The sequence below is a fragment of the Bos taurus genome, chromosome 15 (genome assembly GCF_002263795.3).
Source record: "Bos taurus isolate L1 Dominette 01449 registration number 42190680 breed Hereford chromosome 15, ARS-UCD2.0, whole genome shotgun sequence".
NCBI classification, from domain to species: Eukaryota; Metazoa; Chordata; class Mammalia; order Artiodactyla; family Bovidae; genus Bos; species Bos taurus.
In genome coordinates, this window is record NC_037342.1 from 55177396 (window position 1) to 55201837 (window position 24442).

The following is a 24442-nucleotide window of genomic DNA, read 5'->3' on the forward strand; positions in this document are numbered from 1 at the left end:
GACCAGTGCAAGACCGCATGGACTCCAGCCTCCAGGCCCCTGCCCAGTCTGCTGTACCAGCTCCCTTCCCCCTCATCTGCACCCAGAAGCCACCACTGTCCTATTGTCTTAGTGGGTCAGAGCTTGGCTGATGAGATGCTGAGTGGCTTGTAGAACCCCAGACTCCTGTAGCGTGCGGCAGGTACTGCCCCGAGCTTGACTGATCAAGTCTAACCACAGCCCGGAAACCGGCCCAGCATCTTCCCGAAATCCCTTGTGTAGGTGGGAGCCAAGCCTGCATGGACGAGCAGGTCTGCCGAGCTGCTGCTAATTACTGCCCTGAGCAGCCCCAGCCACTCCCTCCCACTGCCACCCATATCTGCTGGCAGAGGCTTGCCTGGCATTGCAAAGGATGCTGTGGCCCTGTCAGCCTCCCTCTGGAACAATGGAGTGACTCTGTGCCACCATTCCTGTGCCACGGGTCCCCCTGGTATTCTGGTTAAGGCTCTAAACCTTATTCATTCCGAGTTTTTATTTATTTATTTATTTTAATCTCAGTTTTATTTATTTATTTATTTTTTTACTTTACATTGTATTGGTTTTGCCATACATTGACATGAATCCGCTATGGGTGTACATGTGTTCCCCATCCTGAACCCACCTCCCACTTCCCTCCCCATCCCATCCCTCTGGGTCATTCCAGTGCACCAGTCCCGAGCACCCTGTATCATGCATCAAACCTGGACTGGTGATTCATTTCACATATGTAATTTACATGTTTCAATGCCATTCTCCCAAATCATCCCACCCTCACCCTCTCCCACAGAGTCCAAAAGACTGTTCTATATATCTGTGTCTCTTTGCTGTCTCACATACAGAGTTATCGTTACCATCTTTCTGAATTCCATATATATGCGTTAGTATACTGTATTGGTGTTTTTCTTCCTGGTTTACTTCACTCTGTATAATAGGCTCCAGTTTCATCCACCTCATTTGAATGAATCAATTAGAACTGATTCAAATGCATTCTTTTTAATGGCTGAGTAATACTCCATTGTGTATATGTACCACAGCTTTCTTTATCCATTCGTCTGCTGATGGACATCTAGGTTGCTTCCATGTCCTGGCTATTATAAACAGTGCTGCAATGAACATTGGGGTACATGTGTCTCTTTCAATTCTGGTTTCCTCTGTGTGTATGCCCAGCAGTGGGATTGCTGGGTCGTATGGCAGTTCTATTTCCAGTTTTTTAAGGAGTCTCCACACTGTTCTCTATAGTAGCTGTACTAGTTTGCATTTCCACCGACAGTGTAAGAGGGTTCTCTTTTCTCCACACCCTCTCCAGCATTTATTGCTTGTAGACTTTTGGATCGCAGTCATTCTGACTGGCGTGAAATGGTACCTTATTGTGGTTTTGATTTGCATTTCTCTGATAATGAGTGATGTTGAGCATCTTTTCATATGTTTGTTAGCCATCTGTATGTCTCCTCTGGAGAAATGTGTTTAGTTCTTTGGCCCACTTTTTGATTGGGTCGTTTATTTTTCTGAAGTTGAGCTGCAGGAGTTGCTTCATTCCGAGTTTTTAAATGCATAATACAAAACAATTGGATTTCAAAGGAAGCCAATGGTATTAAAATATAAACACACACGTATTAAATCAGATTCCACATATAGTGACATTATTTTTTGTTACTATGTTAAATAAAAAGATCTAGCAGCAGCCATAAAGACTGCTAAGACTACTGCAGTCTGGTACGTTCATAAATGAAGGAAGCATTGCATTTCTATAAGAGATGAAGGAACATTAAGATGTTATTTTTTCCCCCATCCAAGTCCATGGATCTCAGATTGGACACTTAACTGTGTAGAAGTCTTCTTCCCACATTATCTCATGTAATCTTCCCAACACGCTGTTGGAAATGGAGATTCAAGGATGGGCCGTGGCCAGTGAGCCAGCAGGACCCCAGCTTCATGTAAGAGCATGTCCATGCTCTTCATGGGCCTGACTGCTGCCTCCCTGCATTGGGCAGCCATAGGCTGCCCGCTCATGGGCTTTGAGGAGCAGTTCTGAATCACGAGCTTGACTGTGTTCTATGGGGAGGGGTGATTGTAAAGGTGGGTCCTGAACCTTCTGCATGTGGAGCCAAAAATTGTTTACATCTCCTGGACCCGAGGGGACTGGGTGGGGGGCGGGGTTCCTGCTGCAGTCCCTTGCCCTACAAGAATGGACCAGGGAGCCCCCTGTTCAGAGGACTGGGCTTAGTCTCTGAGAAAGGCAAACTTATGTGATGGATTTAGCTCATTTTTGCTCAATAAACCTTTCCTGTGGTGGTTGCTCGGAGAAGGCAATGGCACCCCACTCCAGTACTCCTGCCTGGAAAATCCCATGGACGGAGGAGCCTGGTAGGCTGCAGTCCATGGGGTCGCTAAGAGTTGGATACGACTGAGCGACTTCACTTTCACTTTTCACTTTCATGCATTGGAGAAGGAAATGGCAACCCACTCCAGTGTTCTTGCCTGGAGAATCCCAGGGATGGGGAAGCCTGGTGAGCTGCCGTCTATGGGGTCGCACAGAGTTGGACACGACTAAAGTGACTTAGCAGTAGCAGCAGTGGTGGTTGCTGGGGCTGGAGAAGTTTGTCTGACCTGGTTCCAGCTCCCAGGGAGCCCAGGAACTGAAGGGCCTTCTGATGGAAGGAGTCTGCTGGGGGAGGCAGATACCAATGCGACAGCTGTGGACACACAGGGCTTAGAGGGAGCAGGGCCCCCAGCTGAGAAAGTCCGGAACTAGAATGCAGTCTCCAGACTCTCCATCTGTTCTCTTTTCCTCCTCCCAGGCTGCCTCAGCACCAGAGTAAGGACAGTGGCAAGGGATTCCCAGCTTCCCAGAGAGCCCAGACATTTAGGCAGTGCAGCCTGGGGCTCCACCCGCTCTGGTCCTGGTGCCCCTCAACAGAGTTAGGGCTTTGACAGCAGCTAGGTTTCCAGGCTGCTCAGATCCTAACCTGAACCTCACAACCCTGCCCAGGCCCACCTGGAGCATCTATCTAGCCTCTGAAGGCACTTGGATACCCTGTGGAGTCTAGGGGGCTTGTGACCCTTTTTCTAGGCCTAAGAAAGGGGACCAGGGGCAAACCACTCAACAAGGTGAGTGACTGTGTAAGTGGCCCTAACTTAAACATTGCCATTCACCAAGCTGCCTCAAGTACTTCACAGCTGGCCTTTAACAGGGTTTTGTTGACTCCAGATACTTAGAGCCCCATCTTCCCCATCTATGGTGTCACACTCCTATGGTGGTCCTGAAAACCCGGACACCTGACCACTCTGTGTTTACTACCGGTCCCAAGATAGTTGTACCATTTTTAGCTCCCTTGGCAAGAGGCTAGCTCAGGAGCTTAGAATGGGACTGGGTTGCAGATGACAAGGGATCACCATTTTCCTGCCCTTTGGCTCTCAAGACAGTGATTCAGCCCAAGTCCTGAGATACAGAGGCACTTGGCAGGTCCCTCCCCTCATCCACAGTCACTCTGGTGGGCACTCAGGTGGGGAGAACACGAAAGGAGGGGCAGAAAGGACAGCTGTAAGGCTCTGAGTTAACATCCATCACCTATGGTGCTGCTGCCCAGACAGCATGGAGCCCAAGTGCCTCTTGATGCTAGGACAGCCCATCAGAACGTAGAAGATGAGGCTCATGTCCCGGTGAGCCTGCTCCTCTCAGGAACATCTTCACCCCCCTCCCCACCTCGCCCTCCCCATGGCCCTCTGCCCAGGGCCCCAGCTGTGCCTAGCTTAGGGCCACAGTAAACGCTCAGTCACCTAGTGACCCTATGTCCAGAGGGTACTAAAGCCCATGTCGGGAGCACAGGCCTGACCCGGGACCATCTGCCTTTCCCCAGGAGTGGCCTGCAGCGTCATCCTCATGTACACATTCTGCACCGATTGCTGGCTCATTGCCGTGCTCTACTTCACCTGGCTGGTGTTTGACTGGAACACACCCAAGAAAGGTAGGAGCACGGGTCACCCTGCCTGACCCCCGCCCTCGGGACACTCCCTCCTGCACAAGCTGAAGTTCCTCGTTGTGGGTACTGCCCCTTCTTGAGTTAGCACCTACTGCGTGAATAGTGTTGGGCTAAGCCTGGGCATGGTTCTGAAGGCAGAGGAGTCTCTAAGGTCACCATCATGCTTCTCTCCGGAGCTCACACTCAGTGCCGGGTGTCCATAACGTGAGGGAATGAACATGGAAAGGGGTTTGGAGGGGGAGAATGCTGCCTAGGGTGCTGGTCACCTAGCTCAGGGGTCCACACTGGCTCTGCGTGAACGTCACCCTCCCCCACTCCTACTCCTTCTCAACACTGTGTTCTGTTCCCTGGAAGGTGGCAGGAGGTCACAGTGGGTCCGAAACTGGGCTGTGTGGCGCTACTTTCGAGACTACTTTCCCATTCAGGTAAAAACTTGCAGGTGTTATCTTGGGAGGGTGGGAATGGATGGGAAATCTGAAGTCATGCCTTAACTTACCCATCCACAGCGATCATGTGTGCAGGGTTGAACAAGGTGACATCTCCCACTATGAGCATCTGTCGATATTCTACCCTACTTTATGCAGGATTTGAGGCAATTTAAGATACATACATATAATTCTGTACCAGGTAAAAAGAAAAATCAAGACTTGGAGGAAAACATACTAGTAATTCATCCATAAGTGTCAACAGAGTTGCAGTGATTGAACTTCATGATCACCTCTGAGCCTCCTAGCAGCCAAGGCAAAAAGGGAAGCATGCTAGTTATTGATCCCCATTTTCAGAAAGAAAGAAGCTTCTTTGTTCCTTGGCTAAACAAGACTTCTTCTAGCATTTGGATCTAAAAGCTGTTTCAGACACTGAGACCCTGGGTGATGTAAGGAGCAGGAATAATAGTAGACACTATGGCTGTTGCTTGTCTGCTTTCAGTGAATATTAAAGTCATAACTTAAAATGGAAGTGACTGGGAATTCCCTGGTGGTCCAGTGGTTAGGACTCAGCACTTTTACTGTTATGCCCCAGTTTATTCCCTGGTCGAGGAACTAACATCCTGCAAACTGCATGATGGAGCCAAAAAATATGAAAAAGGAAGTGATTTATCAAGACAATACTAAGGTAGTCCAAGTTTATCTGGTCTGAACCAAGATTAGCAATAGGTGTGAGGGGCTTTCTTTCCGTCTGAAGGTCTTACAGAAATTTCACCTCTCTCAGCCAGTCGTGGGTGGGTCACCAGGGGTCCTGGTCATGGGAATAAGGGGCCAGAAAATTTGGTGTGCAGTGAATGAAGAGTGAGAGTCTCACTGCTGAAGTGCTTGGGAAAGGCTTCTGAAGGTGCTGCTCCTTGAACCCCATCCTGAAGAGAAGCAGCACTGAAGGGGCAGGGAAAATCATGAGAACACAGCACCTGAGCTTGAGCAAGAAGCCTGGGATGGGGAGGATGGGGAGAAGGTGGAGGGGAAGGGAGGACTTCTATTCACTGGGAGCCTTCTCAGGGGCAGTGCCTTCCCCAAGGAGTCTCCTTTAACTCTCGCTGCACCCTGTATGGCGGGTATTCATTTTATCCCATTTTTACAGAAGAGGAAACTGAAGGTCAGAGAGCAGCACAGCTGAATGAAGCTAACAGGGAACTGAGCCAAGACTCCAGCTGTTGTCTTGGTTCAAGTCTGGACACTTCCCACCACAGCACACTACCCTCCTATGCAGCAGAGCTCTGGGAGATACGCTTGGACAAATCCTCGCGCTTCCCTCAGGCTTGGAGGACAGAGGCAGGAGAAGCAGCCCAGTCTGACCCTGGGTGAAGCTGAGGTTGTCTCCTCACAGACAACCAGTTTAGACTAAGTTGATCTCTGGGTATCCTTCCTCCTGTGCCACTGGCTGCTCCCACACTGGTCTTCTGAGCATCTGTCTTCTCTGGGGCCAAAGTCAAGGTCCTGACAAGATAAAAAGTGGCTTGGTCTGGCTTTCAGTGCCATTCTTTCAGGCCCCTTGCCGGTGGTCTGCAAGCCAGGTTGGTAGGGCCGGGGCATCCAGGCCCTGGTGCACGTGGGTGATGCTGGTGGATGGTGGAGAACTCTGGCAGAATCCTGAAGGCTTTCCCTGCAGGGGAGAGACCTGTCTAGGCAGCTCGCCCGGCACCCCAGCCCTGGCACATCCCAGGTGCTGAGGTAACCTGGCAGAAATCAGTGGAGTCTGAAGAATGGAGAAAGCGTGTGTGAATGTGGGAGTGTGCATGACACAGGGTGGTGTGTGTTTGCTGTTGTGAGTCAGTGATTGAGGCATCCTGGCCTGCTGCCTGGGGGAGGTGGTCAGGTAACCCTGCATTTTTGTGCTGCACTCAGTATTGTAGGGGTGGCACCCCGGGCTGGCTCCCTCTGCCCATCCCAGCCTGGGCCCGGTTTCCACGGGACCTTTGGGGTCAGGGTCCCTGCTCCTCCCTTTTCTGGACCCCGTCTCTCTGGCCGCAAGGAAACCAAGGCTGTTGTTGCTAGGAGGATGTTGCCTCATAGGACCCAACCCTCTCATTTTGAAGGTGAGGAAACTGAGTCCCACAGAGGGGCAAGGACTGGTCCAAGTTGCGCAGTGACTCCGTGCCGGGGCTAGTGTTAGAACCCGGGCCCCACGCTCTTTCCCACTGAACTCCTACTGCTTCTTGCTCTGGGAGAGATGCAGTCCAGGTGTGCCCCACTTCACGGGGCTCCCTCCCTCTGCTGTGCCGTTGGGGATCCGGGTTGAGGTCCTGCCCTGTCCCTCTGCTCTCTGGCCTCTGTTAGTGCACTGTAGTCCCTGTGCACTGCTGGGCTCTGCTGGGCCTGGGGATGCATGTGCCTGGTCCCTGCCCTTGCCCTTCTGATGGATCCTGCTGGGCTTTGTCGCTTTCGGCACATGGGACTATGAGCACGCTTTCTCAAGCCCACTAAGCCTCGTTATCCTTATCTGTAAAATGGAGCTGTTCACATGCCAGAAAAGTGGTAAATTATGGTTCATTGTGAGGGATTATGGACTCTTTCTCTCTGCTGGGGCTCTTTCCTTGGGGGCCCCAGAGTAGCCTGCCCCGCAGGAAACCTCTTCAAGGCTGATAGCTCCCTCCATCCAGAACAGGATGACCTGATGACTGTTGGTCAGAGCTGGGACAGACAGGTACCCTTTCCCACTGATCTCTACCCTCCCAGAAGAACCAAAACAAAACCCATGTCCCTTGTCTCACCTGTGTTCCAAGAAGTCTGCTGGGGGTTGGCTCCACATGGCCCAGGTGAGCTGGCCCTGGGAGGGGCCCTAGGTCCTGCCAGAACCAAAGCCAGGCTGAGCCTGAGGTCTCATGCCTCATCCTGGGCTCTGCCCTTGCCTGATGGTGGTCTTGGCAGAGTCCCTGACCCTCGGGACCTCAGGCTCCTCTTCTGTGCAGGGAGGTTTGGCCTTTGTGAACTGATGTCAGGATTGATGGAGTCGTGTATGACCCTTCTGTTCCACACCCTTTTCCTGGCCTCTTGCCAATGGTTGGGGCATGCTCTCTAACTGTGCCCACCCACCTATACCTCCCCACGCCCTTGTCGGTGAAGGTCTTTGCCACCAGAGCTGCTCAGCTGGCCCAAAAAACATCCTTTCTCCCAGCAGAGGTGGGGCTTATGTGTTCACTGCCAGCCACCAGGACCACTGGCTACCTGGAAGAGGAGTGGGCAGTGCCTGGTGATGGGCAGGGTCTTTGGAGAAGAGACTAGGAAGGACTCTCTGAGCTTACAGTCACTTATCTGTCCATCTGCCTGATTTCACAGATGGACCTACTGAGGCCCAAAGAGGAGGAACTGTCCCAAGGTGCGAGGCTAGTATAGAAACCAAGGCAGTGTCTGCCTCAGGGCCCATGTTCTCATTCCTTCGTTCCTCTGCCCCAGTGCCCTGCTACGTGAGCTTAGGCGAGTCTCTGCTCCTCTCTGGTTCTGAGTTTCTTCCTCTATAAGGTGCCAGGCTGGGACAAAGCTATCTGACCACTGTGCCTGCCAGGGAGAGACAGGGTGTGAGGAGCGACTTGCAGGCTTGTGTCGGCCAGCAGGCCTGGCCTGGCCTGGCCAGCGCTTGGGGCTGAGACTTTGCCATTGGAAACAGTCAGGAGACACGAGATCAGGTGCATCAACAGAGCCTTCATCAGCACTGCCCTTCCTCCTCCCCCCGAGGGGACACTCTGTGCACCCAAGGGGAGGAGTGTGGCACGAAGTCAGATCAAAGCCATATCAGGTGCCTGCACTTTTCTGGGTGCTGCACCGGGAACAAAGAACCTGCACTCTGCCGCAGGACACCTCATTTAACCAGATAGAGGCTTGGGGTGCAGAGAGGAAATTATTTAAGGGACCAGCTAGGGCTCCGCCAAGTGGCCCATCTGTAGCTCAGGACCGGGGAAAGCACAGCTGGGTGGCCAAGTCTAGAGGTAGGGAAGGATCCGCTGTGAGCTCCCGGGGGAGCAGCAACTCCTTTCTCTGGGCCTCAGTCTACCCCGCGATCGAAGGAATGGCCCAGATCAGGGCTCTTCCCGCCCACGCTGTCCAGCAGGTTCCTGGGCCTGGCCCTCAGCTCAGGAGCAGGTTTCCATCGCAGTACTGGCTGCCTCCGCTCTCACCTCCATGCCTTCCTCCTCTATGGAGACTGGCATGAGGTGCTTTTTCATTCTGGCTTTCCCGAAAGCTAAAGTGGTGGGCGCAGCTGCTCTCAGGGGCAAAACCCCAGAACCACCGCCTCGTGGAGCTCGTGTCAAGCTGCATCCCCACCGGCTGTGGATGCAGCTGCTGCTGCTCCCCTTTTATGTGGTGGGCAGCTGGAGATCACTTGGGGTTTTGAGCAGTTTTAATCTGCTCAACAAAGGCAACGAAGGAGAAAGAGTACGAGTGTCCCGAGCATCCGGGCACACAGCACAGGGGTTCTGGCTCACGCTGACATGTCCTGGTAGTTGCAGAGCTGGGAGGTGTGCCAGCTACCTTCACTCCCATCCCCTTCTGGCCTCCATTGCCTGCAGGTTCAGGTTTCAGTTTCCTGGAGACCAGTCACCAGCACCCCACCCCCTCAAGTTGAGCACGAGGTCCTTCCCTAGGCCAGGCAGTTCCCAAATCCAGCGTCATAGAAGCCCCGGCCCTTGCTCTTCTGCTGGTAGCGGGGGACTCTGCTTCCAGCTGGCCCCAGCGCAGGGCAGGGGGAGCCTTGAGGCCCTGCTGGTAGGAATGTTACCAGCAGCCTGTCTCCAGAGGCAGGGCAGCCCACCAGACCAAAGTGGTCCTACCCTCTGACCCAGGAGCTGTATTTCTAGAAGTTTGTCTTAAGAATGCAAACAGACATGAAGACAAAAATAAGATATCTATGGAAGCATTATTTCTGAGGGAAACTATAGAAGCTTTTCAAAGCTTTTTATCAGTATAGGCTGGATAACAATCCTATTCATGTAGCACAGCTGTGAGAAGACATGTTACTGAGGGATTCTGATAAGAAAAAAATAGCTTTGACATGCTTGGGAGGTAGTTATATAAAAGTCATACCAACCATATGACCTCAGTTTGGGGATTTTTAAAAAAGAACATGTGTATTTGAGTAGGAAAAAAACTCAACATGTCAGAGTGGTTTATCTGGAGGGAAGTATGACAGGTTTTTTATTTTCTTCTGACTTTCCTGTATTTTTAAAATTCTCTGATTATTCAGTATTTTTCTAGTTGGGAAAAAAGTGATGTTTTCTGAGCAGAATGCCCATCCTCTCCATCCCGCCCAGCACCTTCCACCCCCTTGGTGTTCCCTGTAGTGCTGGGTGGGTGCCTCTTGGTGCTCAGGGATTAGGGCAACTTAGCACCGCCCACCCCACTGTCCAGGCCGCCAGCCCCAGGGCGGGGGGTGGGCCCGAGGAAGCCAGTCCTCAAGACCATCCCAGGACAGCTTTGTGGATAGCACCTCAGGTCAGCCACCCCAGCTGCACAGCTGACCTCCCCACCCCCACTGTGGCTGGCACCAGGGCTGTGACTCGTCCTTGTCCTTCCTGCATCGGAGCCTGACCTGAGTTTGGCTGCCTGGGAGGAAGTTTCTGTTCAGGCCAGATGCTCTGTCCCTTCTCTGGCCAAAGTTAGGGACTTGGACTTTACCCCGATGGGAGCTGGACATCCCTGTTTATCTGAGAGTGACAGAGATTTCACTGGGCTTTTAGAGCAGTCACTCTGGCTGTGGTGAGGGGGCTGGGCCCAGAGGGAGGGAATGCAGGAGGCTGGCAGAGTGCAATTAGAGGACTTGGTGTGTTTGGCTGGAAAAACGGGGAATGAAGAAGTGTCTTACTCCCTTCCCAGGGACTCGAAGTCCAATGGTGACTTTCAAGTCCCCAGCACTGAGGCCCAGTGACGAGAGTCTGAGGTCTAGGGGGCGTCACTCCAGTCCTTCAGACCCAGACTCCGGGGAGCAGGGCACGCCCAGTGCTTCCCTCACCTCTGGGTGTTCCCCGGTACCCCTTCCTGGCCAGTTTGCTCTGACCCAAGGTCTTCCCTGCAGCTGGTGAAGACACACAACTTACTGACCAGCAGGAACTACATCTTTGGGTACCATCCCCATGGCATCATGGGCCTGGGTGCCTTCTGCAACTTCAGCACAGAGGCCACAGAAGTAAGCAAGAAGTTCCCTGGCATAAGGCCCTACCTGGCCACGCTGGCCGGCAACTTCCGGATGCCAGTGCTGCGGGAGTACCTGATGTCTGGAGGTGAGAATCCACCTCTGAGTGCCCCTGTCTGAGCCTCTCCATTGGCCAGGAAGCCAATCCACTGTGCTCTAGTGCCTGGTCCTGTGAGATGTGGCCAGCCACGGACCTGGTGTGTCAGGGCTGAGCGAGAGAACTGTTCATATGATCTTCTGGATTCAACTAGCATAACGTCATCCCTAGGAAACCTTCTCTGACCCCTTTTTCTGGGCATCCCCAGGCCCTGTGCTGCCCTTTGCACAATCTGATCATTGTCCATGACTCTCATGTTCTATCCACCTTGATCCCCACCAGCCTGACTTACTGGGGTTCCTGGCACCTGGCACCACTCAGCAGAGTTAGGACCTCAGGGAACGTTTGCCAAATGAATGCATTCCCTAAACAACCCTGTGTCATCCCCATTTTACAGATAAGTAAGCTGAGGCTCAGAAAATAGAATGACTTACGTGGGGCTGTTCTTCTAAGTGGCTGGGCTAGGTCTGGGAACCAAATCCAGGGCTCTGTCTATATTTGACCACGTGCAGAAGGTAGGAAGTCCATCCCTGACTGTGTGTCCCCCCTCCACTCCCCAGGCATCTGCCCAGTGAACCGGGACACCATAGACTACTTGCTTTCAAAGAATGGGAGTGGCAATGCCATCATCATCGTGGTGGGGGGCGCGGCTGAATCCCTGAGCTCCATGCCCGGCAAGAATGCAGTCACCCTGCGCAATCGCAAGGGCTTTGTGAAACTGGCCCTGCGCCATGGGTGAGTGCGTCTCAGAACACGTGTATGCACACACATGCCCACACCCCAGCCACAGCTCTGCTCAGCCCAGGTCAGCAGCTCCTTGGCTCCTGGAGGCAGGACCCATATTCTAGGAAGGCAGAGAAGGGAGTTAACCATCCATGGAGAAGGGGATGTTGGAGACCAGAGGTTCAGGCCAAGGGTGGCTGGGTGGACAAAAATGCAACCTGAGTCTCCTGGGCCCCGGCAGGTGGGGTGAAAGGCCCATCAGGCCCAGAGGCAGCATTGTGTGCCCTATGCCAAAGCCTGTCACACAGCTCGGAGAGCGGAAGGCCAGGAAGGAGAATGGTGTGTGGCTGGAAATATCAAGGAAGGCCTCTTGGAGCAGTAAACCCTGAGCACAGGCAGAGAGGAGCAGGGCAGCTTGGGTTTCTGTGACCTTTTCTAGAAAACCAGGGGCACATTCTGTGTAGCCACCTGTTCAGCACATTTCATTAGAGCACATTTACTTCTACCGCCCTGTTGGATCCTGCAGAATTCTGCAGGAATGCCATCCCCATTTTCCATTTCAGAAAATCGAGTGAGGCTAAGGGGCCTGGTCAGGGCCACGTTGTAAAACCCTGACATGATCCCTACCTGCCAACAGGGGCAGGGGGCCTGCCCTCATTTGGCCCTGGGGGGACATGTGGTCTGGGGTCCCCCAGGTGACTCTTGTACAGCCCTGAGGGAGGGCAGTTTGGCTGGTGTCTGGGGCCTCTGGGGCTGCCAGGAGGGACGGAAGCCAGTGATTGGGCCAAGACAGACCCTGGCCTCTCTCTTCCAGAGCCGACCTGGTTCCCACCTACTCCTTTGGGGAGAATGAGGTGTACAAGCAGGTGATCTTTGAGGAGGGCTCCTGGGGCCGGTGGGTGCAGAAGAAGTTCCAGAAGTACATTGGCTTTGCCCCATGCATCTTCCATGGTCGAGGCCTCTTCTCCTCTGACACCTGGGGGCTGGTGCCCTACTCCAAGCCCATCACCACTGTCGGTAAGCTCCCCTAAACTCAGGTGCCACAGCTAGTTTAGTGACAGAGTTAGGATTCAAATCCAGGCCCCTGGCTCTGATGTCCGTGCTCTAAACCATGAGGACGTGGACCTGTTTGGGTGCTGATAGTAGTGATGGGTGTGGGTGGGAGATGGGGCATAGTTCCATTACCATGAACCAAGCTGTCTGGATGAGAAAGCAGGACTCAGCAGTTCTGTGTTTGCAGATCATGAATCTATCAGGGAAGACCCCCTTACAGTAAAGACCCGACAGGGGGTGTGAGATGGATGTGCTCTGGAGGGTCCTAGTGGATCTCAGGGAGGAGTGACTCTTACACTCTTGGCCGAATAGGAATTATCCAGAAAAAAAAGAAGAGGAAGAGGCTTTTTGTCAGAAACAATAGCCTAAATGAAGTTCTCACAGCAGGATCACATAGATTTTTGAGGAACAGAAGGAAGTCAATATGACTGGAGCAGAAGTCTATGAGAAGTGGAGCAAAAAACTGGCTCCACCTCACCCCCAGCCATGCTGTGTTGCTTTTATATGAGACAATTTAGAGGATTCCAAGGAATTATCTATTGTAGGAGTGTGTGTGTGTCTGTTAATGGTTCACAATCCAGAACTCACACAAGAGCATGGAGGCCACAAGCCATGGACTTCAGAGGCCAAAGCTCACGTAAATACTTTGAGTTGTTATCAGGGCCAGAAGTTTTGCTTTGTACTTTTTTCAAAGAGATCAACTTCCTGCATTTTAAATCCCATGACCCAGACTCACCCTTGACTCTTGTTATACACCATACCAGGTCTGATGTCTGTGAGACAGCAGGAACATTTCCATGTACAGGGTGGCTGGAGAAGGATAGGGTCTGGTGCCCAGGGTGAAGGAGTTTGCTTTTCACCTTAAGAATGGAAAATTGCTTGAGGGTTTGGGGGAAGGGAGATTCAGATTTGCATTTTAACGTGATCCTTCAGTTCAGTTCAGTCACTCAGTCATGTCCGACTCTGCATGATCCTTGGGACTCCTGAATAGAAAAGGAGTTATAAAAGGCCTGTTTGCTCAGTCGTGTCCATCTCTGTGACCCCATGGACTGTAGCCAACCAGGCTCGTCTGTCCATGGAATTTTCCAGGCAAGAATACTGGAATGGGTTGCCATTTCCTTCTCCAGGGAATCTTCCTGACCCAGGGATCAAACCCACGTCTCTTGCATCTCCTGCATTGGCAGGCACATTCTTTACCAGCTGAGCCACCAGGGAAGCCCTAGAAAAAAGAGTTAGAAGGGACAAAAATGGAATACACAAGACCAGTCCAGAGTCTTTTGTAGTAGCAGTTGGCTTGGACAGAGGGAATAGCAGCAGAGATGGAAGAGAAGTGCATGAACTTGGAAGAAATTTCAGAAATAGCATTGATAGGACTTCAGGATGAGCTGGGTACAGAGAGGAAGCAGGAGGATGACAAAAAATAAAATTACGCATGGATTTGTGAAAGTGGTCCCTTTCTCCTGCCCTTAGCACAGTTCTCATAGCATATCGCATTATTGCACAGAATCCTCAGCAAAGCCCTGTAAGGAAGGGTCCCCCTGTGATCAGTGAGGAAACTAAGGCTCAGAGAGGCAGTGACGTGCCCAGAGCAGGCAAAAGCAAAGCCATTCCTGGATCCCACACCTCTCACGGGAGCTCCCAACTAAGTACTGCGAGCAGTGAGCGCAGCTGGACTTGATCCCACCTGCTGCTTAGTGGCTAGGTGGCCTTGGGCAGGTCCCTTCCCATCACCCTGGGCCCCAGTCTTCTTACCTTTGAAAGGGACAGCCTGAAACGGAGCACTTCCAGCACAGTTCCTGGCGCGTGGCTGGCTCGTAGCACAAGGTCACCGCCAAGAGCATCACGGTGAATGCCCAGGGAGGGTGGGCCAAACGGCACTGACTGACCAGAGGCCTCTGCCCTCCCTGCAGTGGGCGAGCCCATTACCATCCCCAGGCTGGAGCGCCCGACGCAGCAGGACATCGACCTGTACCACGCCATGTACGTGCAAGCCCTGGTGAAGCTCTTCGACCAGCATAAGACCAAGTTCGGCCTCCCGGAGACCGAGGTCCTGGAGGTGAACTGAGCCTGTCTGCAGGGGCCAGCTTCTGGGAGGAACCATCTGCAAATCGTTTTCTACCAAGTTCTCAAGTGCTTTTTGTTCTGTAAATTTGGAAGCATCATGGGTGTCTGTGGGTTATTTAAAAGAAATTATAATAATTTTGTTAAACCGTTACAATGTTAGGTCTTTTTTAAGAAGGAGAAAGGGAATATTTCAAGCTCTCTCAGTTCCAGTTTGTCCTGTTCCAGGTGGGCGCTGCCACATCTGGGCCTTTATGGTTTCACAACCCCTCTTCTCTCCTCCCCCAAATTACAGAGAAAATTCAGTCCTGGTTAACTGGGGAAGAAGGACAGTCATTAGTGACTCGGGCCAGTTAGATTATTTGCCCTTTGGCCCTGAGGGATGAGGGGCAGAAGCCTCCTCTAGTACAAACATCTCTATGCCCAGCTACCCAAGGCTTGACTGCAGGACTAAACCCTCTTGCCAAGGAAAGACACAGAGGAAACAGGTGTTCCCATGCTGAAGAGTGCAGGGATAAGCACCTGGAATATTCAAGCTTGATTCTCCTTTCTGCCACCCGCCATGGCCCCAGTCTCTGAAATCTGAGCCTGGACTGGCCTCCAAAGAGAGGATCAGGGTGGCAGTGTTCCTGTGCTGGAGAATGGAGCTGTCCAGATGAACCATCTCTTGGGTTATCAAGCCCCATCATGTTCTGGTTGGAGTGACTGGTTTTCCTCAGGGGGCTGATGACACAGACCCAGCACAGACCCTGCCTTGGCCTGCCAGTGGCCTCGCTTTGCTTAACCCACATCCTCAGCAGTGGATGCGAGGAAGGGGTCCCCTTTCCTGTTTACAGAGGGGCCTGAGCAGTAGACTGGTACCAGAACAGAAGTTCCCCGAACCCAAACCTCATATATTTGTGCCTTTTCTGAGAGGGGGGCCAGGGGGGACAGCTAGTACTCTGTGTACTCTGCTTTCTCTTGATGAGATCATTATACCATGTCAGACTTTCGTATATTCCTAAATGGATAAATGAAAACAAGTGTCCTCTATGAGTTATTGTTAGGGTCACATTAGCATCTTGCTGCTGATGATTGGGGAGACCACTGCCCCAGCTGGGCTGCCTGCTAAGCCCTCTCCCACTTTCTCCTTCAGCCCAAATGGCCCTTTGTATATTAGTTATCAATTGCTGTGTAATAAATTACTCCAAAACTTGGTGGCTGCAAACAACATTGTCTACAGTTTCTAAGGGTCAGTAGTCAAGGTACAGCCTAACTGGGTCTGCTTCAGGGTCTCATACAAGGCTGCAGTCAAGGTATCAGTTAGGCTGCAGTCATCCCAAGGCTCATCCTGGGGAGGATCCACTTCCAAGGTCATTCTTTTGACGGCTGGTGGGATTCACTTCTCACTGGCTTTGACCGGAGGCCATTCCCAGTTCCTTGCCACATGGGCCTTTTGATAGAGTAGCTCACAGCATGGCAGCTGGCTGCATCAGAGAGAGTAAGCAAGAAGAACCAGAGTGCAAACAGAAACATCAGTTCAGTTCAGTTCAGTCGCTCAGTTGTGTCCGACTCTTTGAAACCCCATGGACTGCAGCACACCAGGTTTTCCTATCCATCACCAACTCCCAGAGCTTACTCAAACTCATGTCCATCGTGTCGGTGATGCTGTCCAACCATCTCATCCTCTGTCATCTCCTTCTCCTCCCACCTTCAATCTTTCCCAGCATCAGGGTCTTTTCCAATGAGTCGGTTCTTCACATCAGGTGGCCAAAGTATTAGAGTTTCAGCTTCAGCATCATAGAAACCATAGTCTTCTATAATCTAATCTCAGCAGTGACAACCTATCACTTTTGCCATATTCTTCTTTAGATGGAAGTCACTACGCCCAGCTCATACTCATGAGGATTACACAACACAGTGAACACCATGGGGCAGGGCTCACCAGAGCCCCCTTCACAGCTGCCTTCCTCCCCTGGGAAAGGCTATTCTCCTGCCGTAAGGTCCTGGAGTAGCTGAGCTAGGAAGGTCCATATGGATCACTCAACCATGCTCCTTGCTTCTGGCCTCGTTGTACCACAACTAGGGCCTGGCCTGCTGGCATCTAGTGATTTCATGCCACACCTGGATCGCACAAGATGCTGGCTCTCTGTTCTAATTCCATTCAGTTCAATGAGTACCAGATACTTTGAAATCTTTCCCACTTGAGCTAAGGGAACTTCCCATTTTCCACTGCCTAACACCTGTCCTGGGGCTTCCCGGATGGCGCTAATAAAGAACCTGCCTGTCAATGCAGGAGACGTGGGTTTGATCCCTGGGTCTGGAAGGTCCCCTGTAGGAGGGACTGGAAGCCCACTCTAGTATCCTTGCCTGGAGAATCCCAGGCACAAAGGAGCCTGGCAGTTTAGGGTCCATAGGGTCGCACAGAGTCTGACACGACTGAAGCGACTTGGCATGCACACATGCAATGCCTATCCCAACATTTACCTCAGGGACCATTTCTCTTTGCCAGAAGCTGTGAGCTTGGGAGCAGAAACAAACGCTGGAAACAGCTAAGGATACTCAGAGTGGTCAGAGCTGTGACAGAAAGGCCCCTAGTCCAACCCTGGTGGTCCTTGGTGAGCTGGGGCCCCAGCCTGAGCTGGGACTTAATGGGTGACTGGAAATTTGCTAGGAAGGGCAAAGTGGCCAAGTGCAGACCAGAGAGGCTGCTGATCTGGACCACCTAGAGGTGACAGTAGGGAGGTTTGCAAGGGGCTTCTTATGGAAGGGCAGGGAACTGGCTTCTCTGGAGTGTTTCCGTGGGGAGGCAGGCAGGGCAGAGAGGAAGTGTCCTGGAGGGGCCAACAGAGACTGGATTCTGTGGCTCCAGGCAGGTCTTAGGCCTCAGGACACTGAGCCTGGGTTAGAGAACACACATTTCCTTTAGGATCGGGAAAAGGCCTGTTTTCTGATGCATCTCCCATACCAGCCCCAGCCTGAGGCTAGCCATGACCCTCAGCATTTGGCTTCAGATGAAGCTGCTGCTGCAAGTCGCTTCAGTCGTGTCCGACTCTGTGCGACTCCATAGACGGCAGCCCACCAGGCTCCCCCGTCCCTGGGATTCTCCAGGCAAGAACACTGGAGTGGGTTGCCATTTCCTTCTCCAATGCATGAAAGTGAAAAGTGAAAGTGAAGTTGCTCAGTCGTGTTTGACTCTTCGAGACCCCATGGACTGCAGCCTACCAGGCTCCTCCACCTATGGGATTTTCTAGGCAAGAGTACTGGAGTGGGTTGCCATTGCCTTCTCCATCAGACTAAGCTAGGCTACCCCTATAAACACAGCCCAGTATTCTCAGCATTAATTTTGTGAAGATTAAATACCTACTCTGCATCAAGAAACTCCACCATCTCTACTTAAGAACACGAGCAATAAGGAGGCTGCAAATGTTGGAGGGGCCATCTTCACCTGGGGCAACGTTTGGTCAGCCCTCCATATCCATGGATCCTGCATCTACAGATATGTAGGGCCAACTGTATTACTGTATTTTTTATGAAGGATTTGAGTATCCTCAAATGTTATTCATTTGGGGGAGGGATTGGAATAGGGGTGGCAGATCCTATCATCAATCCCCTGCAAATAGCAAGGGTGTCTGTCTAGCAGTTACCTGTGCAGAGCAGAGGCTAGCCTCACGCTAAGCTGTGTGTGGGGTACTCTAGGTAAATGCTATGAACATTGCCTTGGGCTGTTACCTAAAGAGAGAGAGCTGGAATCTCCTTTTCCAGAAGACCCACTGCCTATGGACGGCGGGAGTGGGGCTGTCGTCTCAGTTGTTCAGTTGCTCAGTCGTGTCCGACTCTTTGCGACTTCATGGACTGCAGCACGCCAGGCTTCCCTGTCCTTCACCAGCTCCTGGAGTTTGCTCAAACTCAAGTCCATTGAGTCGGTGATGCCCTCTGCCTGAAGGTCGATTCCAAAGTTCTGCTTGTTGTTCCCAGATATGGCCACTAGGGGGCACTGAGGCTAGGTCTGAGACAAACGCCGCCCAACTTCCTTCCTTCCTTTTTGAATTTTGACACATCCCCGGGTTGGAGCTAGAAGCCAGAGATAAGTAAAATCACACTCTCAAAAGCTCAGAGATAGCAATTTAGCATTCATCATGAGCAATTCCTCCTAATCTGAGAAACTAGGACCAGAGAGGCCAACAGACTTGCTCCTTATCACTCAGCAAATAAACATTTGCGAAATGCCTCCCCGTAGGAAATAAACAGCTTCCACATTCAATGTCCCCTGTACTTAGGTGCTTGTAATATAATAAGAGAGGCAAAGACATACGTGAAGCACTTATCTTTTAAAAAACCTTTGCCTCTTTTTATTTTCCCTGTCTAGGTTCTAGATATCTGTATTGCCCACTATCAGCAGAAACAGCCTCTGGACCTAGTGAGCTCTCCTCCCCCTTCCCTACCCCATTCCAATGCTGCCTGCTGATGCTGAAGGTGACATTTTTGTCTCTCAAACCATCCCTTCCTTTCTCCTCCCTAAAGACGTCCACGAATGAGAGCAGTACCCACCCTGTGACAGTGCCCTTACCAGCTGCATTATCATGTCACTTAACCTTTCTGAACCTCAGCTTCCTCATCTGTAAACGGGAATAATCTATATTCCTGAATAAGTGAGATAATTTGTATCTAAATATATGATACATAAGTAAAAAGTATTCATGCTGCTCCCTCAACAGGAAATAATAGCTCTGGTTGTCATCATCACACCCTTACTGGGTCTCCCAAACCTATTAAACTGAACTCTTTGTTTCCAGGCCTCTCTCCACGTCACTGTTCCTGCAGCAAAGTGGCCAGCCTTCCTTATTTTTGTTTTTAATAAAAGCTTTTTTGAGATATAATTCACATATCATAAAACCCATCCTTTTCACAAAGTTGTGCATCAAACACCGCTCTAATTTCAGAAAAATTTGATCACCACCAAAAGAAACCCCATATTAATTAGCAGTCACTCCTTGCTACCCTCCTGTCAGCCCCTGGCCAATGACTACTCACTAACATACTGTCTGTCTATATGGATTTGCCTACTTGGAACATTTTATGTCAATGGAATTATTCAGTAGGTAGCCTTTCGTGTCTGACTTCCTTGATTTAGCTTAATGTTTTCGAGGTACATCTGTGATGCAGCATGTTTCATGAATCAGATGTACCACTTGTCCTTTGGAGCATGAAAGTTAATGTATCTAGGGTTTTTTTCTGTTTATTTTTGGTTTTGTTTTTTCTAGTGTGTGCATTTGTATCAAAGAAGCCACGGCCTAATCTAAGATTACAAAGGTTTACTTCTATGTTTTCTTCTAAACATTTTAGAGTCCTTAGCTGTTATATTTAGATCTCTGATCTATTTTGAGTTGATTTTTGTGTATGGTTGAGGTAGGGTCCCACTTCATTTTTGGCATGGGGATATCCAGTTATCCTGGGACTGCTTGATAGAAAGACCATTCTTTCCTCATAAAACTGTCTTGGCACTTTTGTCCAAAATCAATTGATCATAAATGTAAGGGTTTATTTCTGGATTCTCAGTTCTATTCCACTGATCTATATTTCTTTATTTACTCTAGTAACACACTGTCTTAATTAGCTTTGTAATAAATTTTGGAATCAGGAAATTTGAGTCCTACCTTTGATCTTTTTTAGATTGTCCTGATTATTCTTGCATTTCTATATGAATTTGGAAAGTGAAAATGTTAGTTGCTCAGTCCTGACTCTTTGCAACCTGATGGACTGTATAGCCTGCCAGGCTCCTCTGCCCATGGGATTTTCCAGGCAAGAATACTGGAGTGAGTTGCCATTCCCTTCTTCAAGGGATCTTCTTGACCCAGGGATCGAACCTTCGTCTCGTGCGTTGCAGTCAGATTCTTTACCTTCTGAACCACCTGGGAAGCCCACATGAATTTTTGGATCAGCTTATTAATGTCTGCAAAAAATGCAGCCAGGATTTTGATAGCGATTGCCTTTGAAGGGACAGATCAAGTTGGTGAATGTTGCCATTTTAACAATATTAAATGTTCTGGATGTTTTCCTATTCATTTAGGTTTTCTCTAGCTTCTTTTAATGGTGTTTGCAGTTTTCTTAAAATCTGTTTTGTGTAGTTTGTATTAGTATAAAATAACCCCAGGTCTCTTTTGGTTATTATTTGCATGGAATATCTTTTATCCTTTCCCTTTCAACCTGTCTGTGTCTTTAAATACGAATTGTGCTTTTGTAGACATAATAATGTTGGACTTTTTAAAATACATACTTCTACTTTTTGCCTTCTGGAATGTTAATTACATTTAATGTAATTACTAAGGTAGGATTTACATCTGTCATTTTGCTGTTTTCACTCTTCCATTCCTGCCTTCTTTTGTGTTAAATATATATTTTCTAATACATTATTTTAATTCTCTTGTCTCTTTTACTGTATATTTTTGAGTTATTTTCTTAGTGGTTACTCTGGAGATTACAATTAACATCTTAATTTAAAACAATCTAGTTTAGATTAATACCAACTTAATTTCTCCATCTTTTGGGCAGGCTGGCCTGAGAGAAAAAAGGGACAGACCTTACATAGGAATGGTGTGGTGGGTTAAATACTGGCTCACAAAAGAATATGGACATGCCCTATTCCCTGGAACTTCTGAATATGACTTTATTTGGAAAAAAATCTTTGCAGATATAAGGATCTCAAGATGAGATAATCTTGGATTATCTAAAAGCGTTCTCAATCCTATGAGAAGTGTCTTTAAAAGTAAAAGAAAGAGGAGACACAGGGAAAAGGGGAGAGGCCATGTGATGGAAGCAGAGACTGGAGTTAAGCAGCTGTAAGCCGAGGAACACCTGGAGCCACCACAAGCCGGAGGAGGTGAGAGACTGTTGTCCTGAGGGAGTAGCCCTTCCAGCACCTCGGTTTTGAATTTCCAGGCTCCAGACCTGTGAGAGAATAAATTTTTGCTGTTTTAAGCTAGCCGGTTTATGGTTTAAACTAACACAGTGAACTTTAATGAATTAGAGGTGGCGCGCCATGGATGGCAGAGTCTGGTCTTCTCATCAGTAAAACATTCCACTTTTCTTTACATGAAGTGGGCTGCAACTGACACTTTTTTCTAATACTTCTGAGAAGGTGGAAGAAATTCTCACTTAACAGATTATAACGGGGTCACTAAGAGGAGAAAAATAGGATCTTCCCCCACCCCCTTATGGGCTTCCCTGGTAGCTCAGCTGGTAAAGAATCTGCCTGCAATACAGGAGACCCCAATTTGATTCCTGGGTCAGGAAGATCCCCTGGAGAAGGGATAGACTACCCACTCCAGTATTCTTGGGCTTCCCTTGTGGCTCAGCTGGTAAAGACTTGGGTCTGATCCCTGGGTTGGGACGATCCCCTGGAGAGGAGAATGGCTACCCACTCCAGTATTCTAGCCTGAGAATTCCATGGACTATTTAGTCCATGGGGTCACAAAGGGTTGGACATGACTGAGTGACTTTCACTTTTCAGTTTTCTACACCCTTGTTTGGAGAAGGCAATGGCACCCCACTCCAGTACTCTTGCCTGGAAAATCCCATGGACGGAGGAGCCTGGTAGGCTGCAGTCCATGGGGTCGCAAAGAGTTGGACACGACTGAGCGACTTCACTTTCACTTTTCACTTTCATGCATTGGAGAAGGAAATGGCAACCCACTCCAGTGTTCTTGCCTGGAGAATCCCAGGGACAGGGGAGCCTGCTGGGCTGCCGTCTCTGGGGTTGCACAGAGTCGGACACGACTGAAGTGACTTAGCAGCAGCAGCAGCAGCACACCCTTGTGTGGGCAGAGATGTTCAAGCTGGTTTTAGCAAAGGCAGAGGAACCAGAGATCAAATTGCCAACATCCTCTGGATGGTGCTGGGTGTTTGTTATGATCAGTGCGTTTTCTTGGCAAAACTCTATTAGCCTTTGCCCTGTTTCATTCCGTACTCCAAGGCCAAATTTGCCTGTTACTCCAGGTGTTTTTTGACTTCCTACTTTTGCATTCCAGTCCCCTATGCAAAGAGTCGGACACGACTGAGCAACTGATCTGATCTGATCTGATAATGAAAAGGACATCTTTTTTGGGTGTTAGTTCTAAAAGGTCTTGTAGGTCTTCATAGCAGAGAAGGTAATGGCACCCTACTCCAGTACTCTTGCCTGGAAGATCCCATGGACGGAGGAGCCTGGAAGGCTGCAGTCCACGGGGTCGCTAAGAGTCAGACATGACTAAGTGACTTCACTTTCACTTTTCACTTGCCTGCATTGGAGAAGGAAATGGCAACCCACTCCAGTGTTCTTGCCTGGAGAATCCCAGGGACGGGGGAGCCTGGTGGGTTGCCATCTATGGGGTGGCACAGAGTCAGACAAGACTGAAGCGACTTAGCGGCAGCAGGTCTTCATAGAACTGTTCAACTTCAGCTTCTTCAGCATTACTAGTTGGGGCATAGGCTTGGATTACCGTAATATTGAATGGTTTGCCTTGGAAACAAACAGAGATCATTCTGAGTTTTTGAGATTGCATCCAAGTACTGCATTTCGGACTCTTTTGTTGACCATGATGGCTACTCCATTTCTTCTAAGGGATTCCTGCCCACAGTAGTAGATATAATGGTCATCTGAGTTTAATTCACCCATTCCATAATCACAGAAAACTAGCCAATCTGATCACACAGACCACAGCCTTGTCTAACTCAATGAAACTAAGCCATGCTGTGTGGGGCCACCCAAGATGGACGGGTCATGGTGGAGAGATCTGACAGAATGTGGTCCACTGGAGAAGGGAATGGCAAACCACTTCAGTATTCTTGCCTTGAGAACCCCATGAACAGTATGAAAAGCAAAATGATAGGATTCTGAAAGAGGAACTCCCCAGGTCAGTAGGTGCCCAATATGCTCCTGGAGATCGGTGGAGAAATAACTCCAGAAAGAATGAAGGGATGGAGCCAAAGCAAAAACAATACCCAGCTGTGGATGTGACTGGTGATAGAGGCAAGGTCTGATGCTATAAAGAGCAATATTGCATAGGAACCTGGAATGTTAGGTCCATGAATCAAGGCAAATTGGAAGTGGTCAAACAGGAGATGGCAAGAGTGAACGTCGATATTCTAGGAATCAGCAAACTAAAATGGACTGGAATGGGTGAATTTAACATTGGACTTAAGCACATTTAAAAAGCACCTTTTCACAGCTCTAAAATGCCAAATAATTTTTGAGATTTCCAATTACTTTTGAAGAAAACCAATTCAGTTCAGTTCAGTCGCTCAGTCGTGTCTGATTTTTTGCGACCCCATGAACTGCAGTACGCTCCCTGTCCATCACCAACTCCCGGAGTCCACCCAAACCCATGCCCATTGAGTCGGTGATGCCATCCAACCATCTCATTCTCTGTCGTCCCCTTCTCCTGCCACCCTCAATCTTTCCCAGCATCAGGGTCTTTTCAAATCAGTCAGCTCTTCTCATCAGGTGGCCAAAATATTGGAGTTTCAGCTTCAACATCAGTCCTTTCAATGAACACCCAGGACTGATCTCCTTTAGGATTTACTGGTTGGATCTCCTTGCAGTCCAAGGGACTCTCAAGAGTCTTCTCCAACACCACAGTTCAAAAGCATCAATTCTTCGGCACTTAGCTTTCTTTATAATCCAACTCTCACATCCATACATGACCACTGGAAAAACCATAGCCTTGACTAGACAGACCTTTGTTTACAAAGTAATGTCTCTGCTTTTTAATATGCTGTTGAGGTTGGTCATAACTTTCCTTGCAAGGAGTAAGCGTCTTTTAATTTCATGGCTGCAATCACCATCTGCAGAGATTTTGGAGCCCAGAAAAATAAAGTGTGCCACTGTTTCTATTTCCCATGAAGTGATGGGAGCAGATGCCATGATCTTAGTTTTCTG

At 49.8% G+C, this 24442-nt stretch overlaps 1 protein-coding gene across 1 annotated transcript in view; it reads left to right on the plus strand.

Annotated features, from left to right (window-relative positions):
- The window catches only part of DGAT2 (diacylglycerol O-acyltransferase 2), a 32475-nt gene extending 16724 nt beyond the window's left edge, over positions 1-15751 (plus strand). The window contains 6 exon segments of the mRNA NM_205793.2: positions 3876-3983; positions 4353-4423; positions 10497-10701; positions 11271-11445; positions 12248-12450; positions 14397-15751. Of these exon segments, the coding sequence (NP_991362.2) occupies positions 3876-3983; positions 4353-4423; positions 10497-10701; positions 11271-11445; positions 12248-12450; positions 14397-14551 (917 nt within the window). The 3' untranslated portion in view covers positions 14552-15751.
- The last annotated feature ends 8691 nt before the right edge of the window (positions 15752-24442 follow it).